The sequence below is a fragment of the Ixodes scapularis genome, unplaced genomic scaffold (assembly GCF_016920785.2).
Source record: "Ixodes scapularis isolate PalLabHiFi unplaced genomic scaffold, ASM1692078v2 PGA_scaffold0__279_contigs__length_252992795, whole genome shotgun sequence".
Taxonomy (NCBI): Eukaryota; Metazoa; Arthropoda; class Arachnida; order Ixodida; family Ixodidae; genus Ixodes; species Ixodes scapularis.
In genome coordinates this window covers 47,462,848-47,479,302 of record NW_024609835.1, presented here as the reverse complement: position 1 = coordinate 47,479,302, position 16,455 = coordinate 47,462,848, and the positions used below count along the sequence as shown (strand labels likewise).

General features: G+C 47.2%; 1 protein-coding gene across 1 annotated transcript in view; it reads right to left on the bottom strand.

Moving 5' to 3' along the window:
• LOC8038060 (homeobox protein Hox-A5) overlaps nt 1–15,868 on the bottom strand; it is a 90,247-nt gene extending 74,379 nt beyond the window's left edge. The window contains exon 1 of the mRNA XM_002406361.5: nt 14,621–15,868. Within this exon, the coding sequence (XP_002406405.2) occupies nt 14,621–15,209 (589 nt within the window). The 5' untranslated portion in view covers nt 15,210–15,868. The remainder of the gene's footprint in view (nt 1–14,620) is intronic.
• Nucleotides 15,869–16,455: the final 587 nt, after the last annotated feature.

Genomic DNA, 16,455 nt, shown 5'->3' with positions numbered 1-16,455 from the left:
AGTTTCACAATGCAGCAGTGCTCAAAGTAACCAAGAAAATAGTCATCTGCGATACACGCAGTGATTCCCATTTTCCCCCGACAAATATTCTCCCTTCAACCCTGCCGCGACTGTTGTTCCCGTTTCCAGACGTAACTTAAGAGTTTGGGATCCCCTCCTGAAGCCAATGAAAATAAAGACGAGCGAGAGGTACGATACCCGTAAACGAGCACGATGTAGAGACTCGAAGAAAAAAAATAATGAAAAAAAAAAGAACTAAGAGAGTGAGAGAAGACGCCACGGGGCTTGCCAGCTTACACCATCAATACGCATCACTCCGGGCTGGAATCAAACTGGAGCCAGAGAGAGTCAGGACACAAGCCCGGAAAAAGATATTTGGAGCTGTTGCGGGAAGGGGGAGGCGGCATCGTTGGGGTTGCCCGAAGGAACGGCGACTTGTACGGCAGGGGGGGAAAGCCGTAGGGGAGGACGGAAAGTCTGGTGTTTTGCTGATGGTGTCATTGCAACCCCCCACCCCCTCTCTCTCTCTTTCTTTTTTTGTCCCAAACCGACTACTTTTATTGTTGATTTCCTACCGTTTCGTGTCTTTTTTTAAGTTTGTATTTTTGATTGAGAGCGCACAGGAAACGGGGAGTAAGGTTTACTGACGAAATGGAATTGCAACCCGCACTTTTATGGAAGTGTAAGCGCCCAACGGCGAGCGCGTAACAAGCGTTTTTTCAAACAAACACAGTGAGTGGATAAGTGGGGATTTATACTTATTTCGGCGATGTTCGGTGTGTTCCTTTGCCGATGTCCTTGTTTTCATGCTTTCTTTCCGTTCCTCTTTTTCCCTCGTCGTTTTTGAGAGTGGGAGGGGACGAGTTGTGGAGGAAGAAGAAGCGGATGGCATCAGCGCTTGGCAACCCTGTAGAGGGCGGGGACGCCGGCAAAATCGGATTTAAAACGTGGGAAAGATGGAGAGGCAACAAGAACGCTTTCTACGGGCGTGTGCGGTGCCCCCATCCTGTGAGCGCTGCCTGACATCGCTCGTCGTCAGCGTGCTGACGAGGCGGGAGGAAGCGGGGCGTGGAGGGGAAGTGCGCTACGAACGTCGCTTGCGTTTGTGGCGAATTTGGGCGACCTTTTGCACGAGTGCTGGAAGCGCAGACGGAAAACTGCTGTTTTGTAGACGTCGCCTGCGGTCGAAAGTTTCAGGAACGACGGATGCGAAAAAACTAAATACGTTTCTAGTATTCTTAAATTACGCCCGGCGATAAATATAGAGTATTCGGGGTGGTTCCGGACGCGGTGCTCTCCTATCGAGTACTCAATGTTTTGTTGCGTTTAGAAGTTGCGGTGCTGCTCCTACTTTTGTTTTTTCTATATTCCCCGGAACTGTCTGACTTGCCCCCTTTTGAAGGAACGGCTGTAATGTTACGGGTTTGTGTTTTTCTTCTAAACACTTACCCGTACCACTACTAGAGTGCGTAAAATAGTTCCTACATTAAAAAAAAAAAAGAAAAATGAAGCGCGGGTGTTATTAAAAGGACGGCATAGGCCGAAGATATCCGTATGCTACTGATCAGCACGAGAATACCTAACAAGAAGAAATATCCAAAAGAGCGAGCCGGTTTTGCTTAAATATCCTAAATAAATTTGCAATGTCTGAAAGAGGAGCTTTAGAATAACTATAGGCAACAATGATTTAACCGTTATGATTAAATCTGACACCCATGGATATACGAACCATTCAACAATTGTTTACGCTTTCGCACATTCTGATTAGTGAAGCACCTTCTTGCATACTTCACGGATATTAAAGTTATTAAGGGCTCTTAAAATAAGTATTTAATAAAATTATTGGTAAGCATAATTAGCAAGGTTGTACAAAGTAAACAAGAAAACCTTTCACCTGCAGTTTTTTTGTTTTTTCTTTCCAAATATATACATATTGCAGATTTAGTCAAAACAGCATATTTCGTTCCTGCTCGGCCAGATTGTTCGAGTATTCAATGATGTCGTAGATGCGGTCCTAATCTTGTCTATATGTCAAATGACACAGAGAGGCCGACATCACAATCCTCCAGGCTACAGTATTAATGACGGTAAAGGTAGGAAAAAAGCAAAACACAACCGGAGGTGAAAGACCTTCAGACGTTTCAGGTTTACAATTCAATTACATGCCCCAATTAGCTATATTGCGAACAAACCAAGAGGCTGAAATCTTATGCTTTTGTTCAAACAACGGTAAGTTGTTACAAGTAAAATGTGAACTCAATGCGAACAAATTCAAACCACACGAAAGTCTACTCTGATTGAAACGTAAAAGAGAGAGAGAGAGAAAAAAAAGGAATTCAGAAGCGCCGGTAGCCGGGACATTAATTGGCAACACGATAGTAATCAGAGAACAGTGCCTGTTCAAAAGTGTGGCTGCTGCAATTCTCAGATAATGTTATCTCGTACACCTTCCGTTTCCATCGCTCGCACGCTCTGCCGCTCGCGGTGTGTCGTGGAGGCGGAAATCAATATGGAAACTCTAGGAGCACGAACGCCTACCAGGGGCGCTGGGTACCGTAATCGAAAAAGCCGAAGCTACATAGTTCGTCGAATTTAGTAAAGAATGTCCGGGCGAATATTTTCCCTCAGTGAAAGTCAAATTTGGGGGTTTTACGTGCCAAACCAACGACGGGCATCTGGCACGCCCCAGCGGAGGACTGTTGGTTAATTTGGACCACCTGGGGATCTTTTGACGTGCAACCGAAAGCTCGGTTACACGGCGTCTTCTCCGCAATAAGCCTCCGTCAGTTTGCGGGCACCTCGGCCGGGATTTTTCCCTCAGTGCAGTCATACATAAAATATGATGCATTTACTGAGAAGCCCTGTAAAGGACGAGGCAAAAATATGTTTAAATATATAAAAGTAAAATTTGATATATGACATTGAGCTTGACGTGTGCATGTCACACGTCACGTTCAGTTTTAAATCGCAGATATTTTAAAATGCACATTATATAATGCCTCTGACATTTATTTATACGACCATTAGACCTTTCTATCATTACTTCTTGCAGTTATATATATAAAAAATACAGATACATCACGAAAGTATGATTATAGGATCTAATACACTGGTGTAGATATTTTGAAAATGTAATTTGAATGTATGCTTCACTCAAATGTTCGGTATATTGGCCATGGCATAAAAATACAGAAACATTAGACGTAGACGGCAATTTAGAAATGTCAATGTTATGCCTCAGGAGCGCCTGTCTACATCTCAGATTTGACGGTGCTTCGGATTGGCTTTCAGCGTTTATATCGTTTTTAGTCTTGCAGCGTAGTCCTTACTTTAGGATGTAATAAAACCGAACAAAAAGTGACATTCATAAGGATCAATGGTTGTACACCCGCCGGCAATATGAAGGTGAACACCTTACATGGTTTCTTGCCTGTTTTAGGGCTCTATAAAGCTACATTAACTCTCAACGTCTCAAATGGAACGTGGCTTAGGGGTCTAAACTTTGCGTTCTAGCCCTCTTCTGAAACAGAGCTTGTTCCAAAACTTGCAGGAGCGTCGAAAACAAGAAGAGGGCTGCTCACCTTCATATCGCTCACGGGTGTACATGACAAAACAGCGGATTAATATTTTCTAATTTGAATAAAGGCCCGTTCACACTCTTGCAACCGAGTGCGACCGAGAGAGACCAAACCGGTTTTTAAGCCTTTTGCGATCTCTTAGGACCAGCTCCGCTCAGTGCATCCGGTCCCAAGAAGTCTTTCTCGGTCGTACTAGGTTGCAAGAGTGTGAACGCGCCTTAAGGTCGACTACAAAAGAAAACTTGTGTTCTATATTATTTCAAGCTATCAGGATGATGGAAGCAAAACACTTAAAGACAACGAAAATTGTATACGCATTTGTTTTACTGGGTCAACCTGCCTTTTGATTGCTTGTTGTTTACGTGCGTGCCAATCGAATGCCCTATGGCTTGCCAAAGTATGGATTGGCGTGTTTTAGCATTGCCAAACTTTTTACTCGGGCATAACCAATACTATCCAAATTTAGTAAGCCATGCTCTTGACTGAGCTGTTTCAGCAGGCCGTCGCACAAAACTGCTTTCCCAGACAATAAATAAACCTTCGGAACTATAAACCCCGTGAGCCCGCTTGCAGTGTAAACAAGGCTGTAGGACTGTTACTGCAACAGCAAGCTTAAAATGACTGACATCCTGACGTGCTGTTACTGACCGCTAAGAAATGAAGGGCGAGCGAGTTACGGGCATGTATACCTACCGCTCCGCAGCCAATGAGGTTGCGTCATTAAGATGAGAACGCCGAAGATAAACGAATCACACAGCAAGAAGAGTGAACATAATCGTGCACGCCCTGCATTTTGTTTGACTGTCAGGCACTATAGACAATCACATAAGGTTTTCGCTCGCGTGGCAGTAATATTCAGGCATTGCATAGCGTGGAGGCTTCGCTCAATTATGCTCCTCGAGGCTGGAATGAGATGGAAAAAAATCTGCCCAATGCGATTTTTTTTATATCAATGATAGAAAGCGATTTTTGGGAACATTAAATGACAAAATAGCGTCCATGGAGCTGAAAAAAAAAAGAAGAAACAAGGCACTATTTGTCTGACTCAGTTGGATTGCACAGCCTCCCGTAGAAACTTTCTGAAAATCACACATACGATGGATTACGATAAACATATGGGGTTAAATTGTCGCATCTTATTACAACCTACAGCTATATATAATGGGGCGGAGTCGGAAGCCTCAAAGGCCACATGGCTTATTGATCCAGTAGAGAAAGCATGTTTGGTATTGTATTAACACTTTGAAGCTGTAGCCACTGAGAGCTTAAAAAAACTAGGGTGTGAGGAAGTCCAGTGTGATCGCAGGATTAGGCGATAAAAATGTCGAAGAACAAATCATGAAGGCAAGATACGTGAACTGATTCAGCCATGCTTTGCATTTCTTCAGCTCTTAGTAACTATGATGTGGCTGTTATTTCATATTCAGGCGAGTAAAACGCCTTAGAAGAAAGCTAAAGCCAAAATACTAAAAGATAATCCACAATGGTCGCAATGGAAGCAAAAACAAGATTACTACTATATTGGCACGTTGTTTTTGTTGAACCAAGACGACTGCTTCGTTATGTTCTCACAGAATTACACGGGGATATATTTGACGTCGCATCAATTATGAAAATTTGTTCGTGCATGTGGACGTGCATCCTTATATTCGGAAGCTGTAGCCTGTTGTGTTACCGAACTTATGTGGCAGAGCACATTGATCGATTCAAAAACATCGAAGAAACTCTCAAAAGTGACGTTCGCATTGCGGGAAGCCCCAATAAACAAAAAAGAAAAAAAGCAAGTTAATTTCATGCTGAATTAATGACTGGAACACACACAAAAAAGTAAGAGTGATGGGATGACGATTGAAATATTCAAAATTGCCATTTTGTTGGTGTCATTTTATACCTTTTGCCATATAGAGGAAATATACTGAAATCGAAAAAGAAATCGTGCTATTCACCAATGAATTATAGGTCCTGTGTTTTCTTACGGAGTTTACGTTTCCTCTACCAAATGTCTGAAGCCTTGAAATTCTCGCAAGACTTACCTAACCTCAGACTTCAAGTGTTCGCCACATCTGTGTTTACAAATTTTCCCGCTCATAATAATCCATGTGCCAGCTTTTTTTAATCCGAGTGTCCCTGAATCGAATCGAGGTGTACACCACTTTAATCCAAGTTTCAATTAATTCAATTCAGGTTGTCAACAGTTTAATTCCTTTAGTTCCAACGCCATTCATTTTAATTCAAGTAACTTAATTTAATCCGTTCTTATTTGTAAATTAACTATGACTACTAAGATATATGTTACAACCGTTTTAGAGTTCTAAGTTGCTTGCAAGTCATGCATGACTTTTCACTGGATATGCGCTTGCATGTCTGGTTCTTTCATGATTTTTGAGAGATTTCTTCGACCATAATACGTAAGCTCTAGACTGATTGATGGGGTTGTTTTGTTGGTTTTAGAATGACAACATTTTCAAGAGGCTTGACAGTGAAACCGTGCTTGAAAAATTTGTATTCGATTACGTGTACGTATTCAATGACAATAACATTTTCATTGCATGTCAAGATGCTGATTTTCGACTGCGTGTATTCCACACTCGAATATGTGAGTTACATGATCTCGGTTTTAAGGGTGGGCACAATGTACAGGAAAAGATTGCGTTCATAGGCCGCGCAATCAACACGTTGAATTGTCTGCATTGGTTCTTGCGTCGGCGTTTGGAGCATCTGCCATCGGTGTTCTTTAAGATAGTAGCTTCAGGCCACCAAAGTACGGCTCCGCTACGCTCACTGAGGTAAGATTTCACGCCGGGCTCGAAGTTGGAAAGCATCTCTTCAATTGTGTTGAAGAACGGACTGTTAGGCAGTAAGCATTTCAGAGAGTGCCCCTGGAACAAGGCGGTGTCTGCGTCTCGTCGGTGTGTGGGAGCATTATAAAATATAATGACCGCATTCGTGCCAGAAGCTGTTGGCATCATCTCCTTCTAAACTTCCTCCAGGAATTTGTTGAAAGTGAACCAGGGCGCTTTTTCCACAAGAGGATCCCGCCAGCAGACATGCATGCGAGGCTGCTGATATTGGGCCCTTTGGTGCCAGGTCTCACGACGGCGTCCTTCCCACATTTTCACCTCCCAAGCCTTCGACTAGAGCAGACAATATAGTTTGTCTCTTTAACATAGTATCGAAATTGAATCGGGCCGTCCCCCTGCGGTCACATAGAGGATTCTTTTCTTGAACTTTTTACCTCATCGCAATTTCGGTCAACGGGCTGCAGAGAAAGTTGCTTTGTTGTGTAACCGTGTGCATCTAAAAGTCTGTCAATCTTGGAGATCATGGCAACAGCTCCTGGCCCAGATGCGGTCAATATATTCGATAAATGCCCCCGCACACCGACGAGCCCCAGATACCTCCTTGTACCAGATTTCTCTCTGAAGTACTTACCGCCACACAGTCCGTTTTTAACCCAATTAAAGAGGTGTTTTTAAAGTTCAAGTCCGGCGGTGAAAACTTACTTCAGTGAGATTAGCGCAGCCGTGCTTTTGCGGCCTTAAGCTACCACCTTCAAATAACACCGATGGCAGATGCTCCAAACGGCGACGCAAGAAGCATTGCAAAAAGTTCAACGTGTAGATTGCGCGGCCTACGACCGCAATCATTTCAAGTACGGAGTCGAAAATCGGCACCTTGAATTTGGAATGGTAATGCCATTGCATTTATAAACCTAACTGAAATGCATATTTTTCAAACACAGTTTCACTGTCAAGTGTCTTGAAAATTTTTGTTATTATTCTAAAACAGACAAAACATCCCCATCATTCAGTTTTGAACTTGCGGATTGCGGTCTAAGAAATCCCGCAAAGTTTACTAGAAAATGAGTCACGCAATGCGCATATCACAATGAAAAGTACTTCATGACTTGAAAGGAACTTATACTACTCAAACGGTTGAAGCATGTGAGTTAGTAGTCGTTAATTCACAAATAAAACAAATTCAATTGAGTGTCTCGTGAATTAAAAAGAACGGCGTTGGGATTGAATTGTTGAAAACTTGGATTAAATTCATTGACACTTGCATTACATTGGTGAACAGCTGGATTAAATTCAGGGACACTCGGATTAATAAAGGTGGCACCTGGATTATTATAAGCGGGAAAACATGCAGTTTAGGGGTGCTTATCTTTTCATGCGCTTGTAAGGCTATGGTCGTGTCTTTTTGTGTGTGCGTGGGCTTGTGCGTACGTGTGCCCTGGTGGGAACGCCGCACCATCTTTGAAACTACCGCTTTTGTATAGACACAAGGCTAGGGTGATAAAGTCATGCTTTTGAAAATCTCAAATGAATCAAATGTACTCGATTTAAGTTAGATTTATTTTGTTTAAATCAGATCACTTTCATTTATATCAGACTTGTTTGAATTAAATCATACTTATATTTATTTAAATCAGACTAATTTGATTTAAATCCTTACAGCTTGAGAAAAGTACATTTTTATAAGGAGATGTATTTTATTACTAGAACTATCCGTCCAATCACTGAAAAGTACGGGTTGTGAAAAATCCCGAAAAATTAAAAAAAATGCATAAAAAGAATAAAAAAACGTATTTATATTAGCTTAACCATATTAGAACAAAAGCAGCTTAATTTGTTTAGCTAATGACAAAAGCTTTATTTTGTTTTTCTTTCGTGTTACGATTTTTTCGCTGACAATTCGTTTCATGTTTTAGTTTGGCGTTGTGATTTCCTTCCACAGGTCGCTGGGTAACTGACAAACGAACTAGAACGAAACCTCAAGGCTCTAATTTGGTAGCACCGGTTCTTGTGTGTGTTCAGCTTGCTATAAATCTTTCTTGCTCGATGATGATTTGATTTAAATACAAAACAACTGCACGTAGAGAACACAAAATATAGACAAACGTTAAATAAAATGAGATTCTGTAATTCTTTTTGTGCGAAAGTTTTGATTTGAATCACCACTGTACAACTGATCCGATTTAAAACCCGATCCAAACCCTCTTGATTTTTATGATCCACCCTTTAGCAAAATAATGACAACTATGCAGCCGTGATAAAAAAAAAAAGAAGAAAAAATCATTTTTTTTAATCATTGGCATTGCGCGCGATGCGCTCGCCTGAATCAAAATTTTCCACCCCCCATTTCCACTTGCATGGAAAAACCAGGGAGTGTCTTCCTCAGAGAGCGACTATGTTTATCACTGGTCTGGCGTAACACCCCTAAGCAGTTGAGGACCTCGTATATTTCGGCTGACGTACCGTTTCGGTGTCAACAGGGCGGGACAAACCCCGAGACTATTAATCCTGGCACCATTTCAAGGTCCACGCAGTGGCACCTTCTGGCGGGCAGGCTTTGAACTCGTATACGAATAAACTCGCAGAAAGTTAAACGCCCATACATTTGTCACACGTCGTCCTCGGCTGTTCACGCTAATGGCGTGGGTCTCGACTCAAGACACCACCTGTGACGATACATGAAGAATGAAAGAACTATGGAAGAACTTAACGCCTGTCTTTAGCCGATGTTGCGGCGGTTAAAGTTGGAATGAACGCCCACTATGTAGTGGCTGGCTTAACAGCAGAAAGGAGATTTAGTTGTCACCCTTCCAGGGCGAGCTTACCACCTTCGATAGCGCTTCTGTGCCTGGTGAGCCTCGTGGGCGTACGCGCAGCCGAGCACGAGGGAAGGCGACAAGCACGTGCTTGGGAGGCCTGGCGTCCGAAATGCACTCTCTGCCGTTCTCATCTTGTCAGTGACGAAAATCACGCGTACTGAGCAAGTTTCCACGGGGCACGAGTCTCAACCAAGCTGTAAAAGACGCCCCCAAATTACGTATGGCCGAGGGGAATGGATGAGTAGATGGTCCTTTTTCTTGTTAAAATAATTCGAATGATCATTAGTTTAGTGTAAAGAGGGATCCTTCGCTTTATATAAGTGTGTCTTTTCGATATAATTATCACACACTTCGCGTTTTTTTTTTCTACAATGATAAAAAAAAAATAAAACGTAGCGGTTTAGGGGGTCCTAGAATGATATCGATATTTGTAGAGAAAGACACATCAAGATCCTATGCGGATAATTGTGTATATGTACGCCGCGTAAATCGAAGACGTTGTTTACCCTGCGTTATTCTTACATCTTCAGTTGCGCAGAAATATATAACAAACCGTCGCTTACAGAAAGATGCAAACGCAACTAGAAGACACATTTTTTCAATTTGCCTGCTTCCATAACGCCGAGAGATTTCTGAGACTATAAACAGGAAACGGTACATCGGAACTCGAATGACACGAAACACACCCAAACAAAGCCCCTGCCGCACTGTAACAGGTACCGGTCACATGCGTCTTTACTCCCAAAAAAAGAAGTGCCTTCCCCAACCAGATATACACCTTCGTGTACCACGCGGTGCTCCACCACACACAAAACCACACACACAAGAGCTTCCGTTAGTTCCCCCGTGGCCATAAATATTCCCGGGGCGTTCCCAAAGAGCGGCACCCTACCCGACGCTAACCAACCACACACGGGTGGCCACCATTTCCGCGCGCTGCCTTTGATGCCGTCGCCTGATTCCGCGTAGACAAACTTTGACCGTCGAATAAAAACAAAACAAAACAAAAATAACCAAACGGCGTTTTTTGCGATGCGCCCAGTGTGTAAACAGAGAGCGTTTTCTTCCGCGAATCCGCACACCCCGGCGGCAGATACCGAGCAGATATTCCTTGGGGCGCGTTGGTCTCCACTGCTGCTAGGGAGAAGACTGCTTATCGGGGGCGCGCGAGGAGCCAGTGTTCCATTCATGCTGCCCTGGGACTCGTTATTAGAGAGCCATCAAGATACGTGGACGTCGTGTCCCATCGCTGCGCACCTCCTCGCCTTCCTCCGTCCTGCGAGACGCCAAGGGGCCCCCGCAGCAGAGTGACACACCGGCTGCATCGATCATTAGCCCCGGCGCATCATCAGTCAGCCAAAAAGGGGCCGCCATGTATGTATGGCCCCCGGCGGCCGAGGCACCAGTGGCACCGCTCTCTCTCTCTTCGAACCTAGCCCCGGGGTTTGGGCTCCGCTGCGTGGGTACCGAGGCCCCCGCGGTCCGAAACTTCCTGCTGGCGAAAGATGCCCTCCTCCTCTTCCCCACGGCTCGCATGAAGAAGACACACGCGCATTGTATTACACCATCCGCGTATTATGGACGGATTCCGCCCAATTTCTTGGAGAAACATCGATTCGGCGTAATGGTTTTTTTCGTTCTGCGCGGCGGTAATTTATGGTGCAGCGAGAGACCGCCTGGCCGTGGCGAGCATGCAGCAAGCGCGCGCGGCCGCACAAAGGAGATCTCTCGCCGCTCGAAACTCGCAGGTCTCGCTCCGCTTCCATAATTCTTTCGTGTTAAGTGGAGAGGAGAAGATAAATCGAAAGGAAATATAATTAAAAGGAGAGATTAAAGCGCGCGCCGATGAGCGATGCTGTTTAATGCTTTCTAAAGGGGCAATGGGACGGAGCTGGGGTAGTTCTCCGGAAAGTCGCGTGCGTTTAAGGACGGTTGGATGTGTTCACTGCAGCACTAATTTTGAGGATATTGATCTGTGTTCGATTTCTAGTATTATTAGCGATATCCATTGCCAGCTTAAGAAACATAGGACGTGGAAAGTACTGAAAATCTTATTGTCGCTGCTCAGTAAATTAGGCTACTTAAGAACGTCGCTGGACAAATCACCAAGTAAGAAGAGGAAACAGGATAAGCCAACCCATACACTTCTTATGCTGTCAATGATTACAGTAGGAGCAGCGAAGCGTCATTATTTTTACACCTATTGCGCGACCGATTATTCGTTCTAATCAATTTTAGATCTCGACGATGGATAGTAGCACGTCTAAAAGTGTCTGCAAGTCACCTAATACGGACATGTCACGTTGACCTGACCGGTGCGAGCACTTTTCAACGGCAATAACATAGAAACAAAATAATGACGTTGTTTGAAACTTAACACGACACTGCTTGAAGACGTTTACCCGGCATCATCCTTACATTTGCCGTCGCGCGGAGTGATGTTAGACGTAAACACCTGAAGAAGGATGCAAAATCAATTAGAACACATGTCGCGCGATATGCCTGCTTCCAGCCCTCTAGTGGTTTTTGAGGCAATGCAGGGAACAGTGCATCGGAGCTCCAATTTCACAAATCACGCCTAAACAAAACCCCTGACGCACTTTTGACAAATATTGGTACCATAGCAGAAAAAAAAGAAAAAATTGTACGAGCGGTGCAAATTGCATTTTTCGTATTTTTAATATAATATGTTTACTGGTACTGCCATTAAAAATATTATTGGTGACGCAACCATGGGTATAAAAAAAACATTCGCGAAGATCACGATTACGTTAGTACATAATATAGCCGAGTCAAATAGTTTTTTTAATTACAGTTTTAAATTACATACATTTTTTCTCTTTGCCTTTTGTTAAGTCATAATGGAATAGTATCGTGCCTAGGGAGGCGAACGACCTCTAGGTTTAAACCTAAAAAAAATGGAAACAAAATACACAGAAAAGTGTGCTCATTTACACTGTTTCCTTTGACTGGAATCCCACCTCGTCTCGATGAGCATGACATATGCAACGCAAGACAATGGAAAAAATCGTGCACCATTCATCGATTGCTCCGCGGAGTCCTTCGGGGTCGACACGATTTCGTTTTTCTTTTCGCAAGTTTCTTTTTGGTGGCTTTTGGCAGCCAGAGTTGCAGAACTCGCGCGTATATATATTGAACCCGAGTCAAAAGAGAGACCGTGTTCCTAAGAAACCTCGGGGAGAGGGCGAGGGAATCGCGGAGAGCTTTTCGTGGCTCGAGACAAATCGATCATTTGGCTGCGAGCGCGGAGAGGTGTCTTCTTTGTACTTCTTCTCTTCTCTGCGGTGTGTGTGTGTGCAGAAAGGTTCGCGAAAAAAAAGAATGAATAGCGGCGCTCTCTTCCGCAACCATGTACCACCTCTTTCTTCGGTCCCGTGGGTGCACGTGCGGCGCGAGAGCGTTAACAGGGCAGTTTACTGTCCCACGTGGCTGGGGCAATTGAACCCAATGAGTGTGGGCCGCTATGTGTGAGCAACGCTATGCGCGGTTTCGACAAACCAGGTTGGTTGAGGAGCTTTCTTCACGCCCGAGACCTCGAAGAGATAAACAAAAATCTGGATAATGTTCGACCTTTCAACCTTCGAGCAACACCTGCTACAAAGAGTGCCTTTGAAGTTGATATATCAACTACAGCGTGACTCCTTAGAGTCACGCGGACGCAAAACCGAGAGGTACGACCCGAATTTTGTGTTCACCCGCGTTAAGACCGACCCAGTGTGTCATAAAAGTGACTGCCACATAGATAAACGTATATTTGAACCTTTAAAAATGATCGTTGGTGGTCATTATGACTATAAACGCTTAGAAAGTTGAGGGAAAATGTATGAATATGAGATTTGACATAATCTTCTCGTGACTATTCGCTGCGAGGATTTTGGTATCGCCGCCTGATGGAATTTTGTGATAACCTAAGGTGAGGACACTTTAACTTCCTCTTCTGCTGCAAGCACATGCAATGCCAAGCTTCTATGCACTATCAAAATTAAATCATAACCGCGTGGCTATCACGAGCACAACCCAAAGTGAGGAAAACGGAAACGCACAGCGAACTTTTCACCATGAATAGTCCGTCCTAACCATACGTGGACTGCAGCGATAAAAACCGGAAGCACGAGCTCATAGTTTTAGCAAACGTGCATGCTTCAACCCCGACACAATGATTGTAATCAATGCGCGTTCAAAAGCGAGGAGCTTGATCTTGCAGCTTTCTCTAATTTGATGTTCATGCGAGACGAAATAGATAATTTGTTAAGTGAAGCGTGGCCAACGCTAAGCAATGTGAAAAGCACGTGGAATGTTTCGCTGCGGAGTCGGGTTGTCATAGAAACGCTCCCAACTGCCCGCCCTAGTGTCACGATGAAATAAGCTAATCTAAAGGTAACAGCAGTGATGGAAAACTATGTCGAAACATTATATGACCGGATATTAAACATTGGGAAACATCCGTTGACACTAACTCGGTGCCTTCTTGATTTGGACAGAGGCTCGCGCACTTAAAACGAAACTTGTTCGGAGCACCTGCACGTGTACACTGCCGTTTCATGACGAGAAATATATTCAGTGCACACGACACGAAGCAAAGCGCGTAATATTTTAAATCGGACAGCGATTTTGTTTTTGGTGGGAACGGTTGTACGCGTATTTGATTGATCGTGCCGTCCTTTCCGCAAATGAGAATTGTACCCGCACAGAGTTACCTCCACCACATTGCGACTGACAGCGAGCTGGCAGCACCCGTCATAAAATTCAGCGTGTCCAGAATGATAAACTCAACCCAGAACAGTTCACAGGCCACGAGGTGGCGAAATCACGTCAGAAATCACGGGCAGTACCGAACGCGGCCCCACGTGAAAGAACACGTGGAAAGCTCTCCGCACTCGAAACGCCAAGCCTCGAGGGAAGTGGGCGGAGCGGAGAACCAACAAAACACGACCCGCGTGCCTGCGCCTGGATGCTCGTAAATTTCGGGCCGGCCGTTAAAAGTGCCAGAGGACGGGCCCCAATTGGGCCGACCGGGAACGTTTCGAGACCTCCGCCAAGCGAACCGGAGACGGCCGCCGGTCGTTCGGTTTTATGGGCCCGTCGAGAGGAGGCCATCGGAGCACGGGAAACACCGGCAGCGCGGACGGCTTTGCCGCTGACAGGATTACGACTCCGACCGGCCAACCCAGTGCCGGCACGGCCGGTCGCGAGGGGTGGAGACGGCGGATATTTACGACACCGGCGATCCGCGCCAAAGGCCCGACGAACCCAGGACCGCCTCCGGAGGCCGAACTGCTCCGATCGGCGAGCACCGCGTGCGCCTGTGTCGGCGGCGCGACCGCGTGCTCTGCGTCGTGTTTACGGCGCGCGCGGTTCGGCGTGACAGCGCCGGTGTCAGCGCGACCTCGTGCCCGGTACTCACTCTGTCCGACGTGCACTTTGCGCATCCACGGGTAGATCTGCGGCGGCGTGGTCGGGTAGGCCGGCTTCTGCTGCTGCTGCGCGGACTGTCCCGACGGCGGCGTGGTTTGCGACGGCGCGGCCCGACTTCCGGCCTGCTGCTGGGGCTGCGGGCTGGGCTGGCCGCCCGCTGCCCCGGCAGCGCCCTGTGCAGGCTGCCCGGGGGACGGCGACGACCCGCGGGTCTCCGGGCTCGACGGCGACTGGGTGCTGGAGGCGCTCAGGTCCTGCGGGGACGCGGCCGTCGACTCCGGCGCGGCGTACTTGCAGCTCGACACGGCCGTGGCCGACGGCGTGGGCGTGCGCGGACTCGGGTGTCCCCCCGGCAGCCGCTGGGCGCAACCGGCGAACGGGTGCTCGGCGCCGTTCTGCAGGTGCGCGGCGGGCTGGCTGTAGGGGCCCCCGTAGGGCTGCACGGGCGACGCCGGGCCGCTGTAGCAGCCGGCCGCCGCGTACGGCTGCACCTGCGGCGTGTAATAGTCCGAGTCCTGGCCGCGCTGTTGCTGGCCGTAGCAGGAGGCGAGCGAGTTGACGAACTGGTACGAACTCATGGGTCCCCCGGAGCGGTCCCGCGGCGACGCAGATCACGGGCCGTCCAGAGGTGGCGCCATGGGCGCAGACAGTTGTCGCGGCGGCGCACGAGAGAAAAAAAAAAGCAACACACCAAGCTGGCAGGAGCACACGATGCCGACCCAACTCCACCCGACGAAGCCTCGGGGCACGACTGTGCCCGGCCCGCGCGGGGCTTGCCTGTTATACGAAGGGGGGCCGAAGAGGGGCAGCCCTGGCCACAGCGCCCTCTGCACCTTCCCAGCGCCACTGCGGCCCGACTACTGAGCTCCGCTGCTGCCGAGCGCTGCCGCCGCCGCTGCGCTGAGGGGGAGAGCTCTGGAGCGCCGCTTGTCGCTCACTGCTACGTCGCTGCCGCGAGCTCCATGATCGATTCCTTTCTGGGCGAATGAGACGCCAAGAACATTTCCCTCGTAGCCCTGAGACCGCATTATAATTTCTTCCAGCTTCAATTAATATCTGCCAGCGCCAAGATTCCCCTCGCCCCCCTTCGGGACCCCCTCGCACTCCTCCCTGGAGGGCTCCTGCCGTCGAGAATAGCCAGCGTGGCGCTCGCAGCGCCGGCGCCCCCTCGCCCGCGGTGGCTGGGCCCTCTGCCGCGCTCTCCGCCGCAGCCTGCGCTGGCGCGATGGCCGACTGCATGCGTCCCAAGCCCCGAGCGACGCACGCACGGAGCACCCCTCTCCGCGTTTCGCCCCTCTCCACCTGAAAGGATATTCCACTCTCGTCCCCAGCCGTCTAGGCCACCCCTACTTTCGTGACGTCCCGGTCACATGGGGACCTCGCTCCTCCCCGTTGCTTCTGGGCATGCGCAATCGTGGCGCCCTTCGTGCTGCCCGCGCGCCACGGATTATTTCGTGCGCGAACGCCGAGCGTAGATGAGATCGAATTGTGGCGCAACGTCGACTGGTGACACTTCCGGAGGTGGTGTCCCCGAGCCTCACACTGGCACCGAGTCTAAATAGCAGTCTGAATTAAAAAGAAAAAGGAAAGAAAATAATGATAGTTAACTAAAGAAGCGAGCAGATGAGGATCGTTCATCAGTGCACGCTGCCAAATCGACGAAAAAGTTGTTATTCTTCGATAAAATGTTTTCTTTTGGGGGGCAACTCAATTGACCAACCGGATTGACTTTCGTAGGATAGAGACCCCGAGGTAGGCAACCCTTCGTTTACTCTGGCACCTCGCCTAACATTTCATCGACGCTCCTACTGCCTGTCACTAACT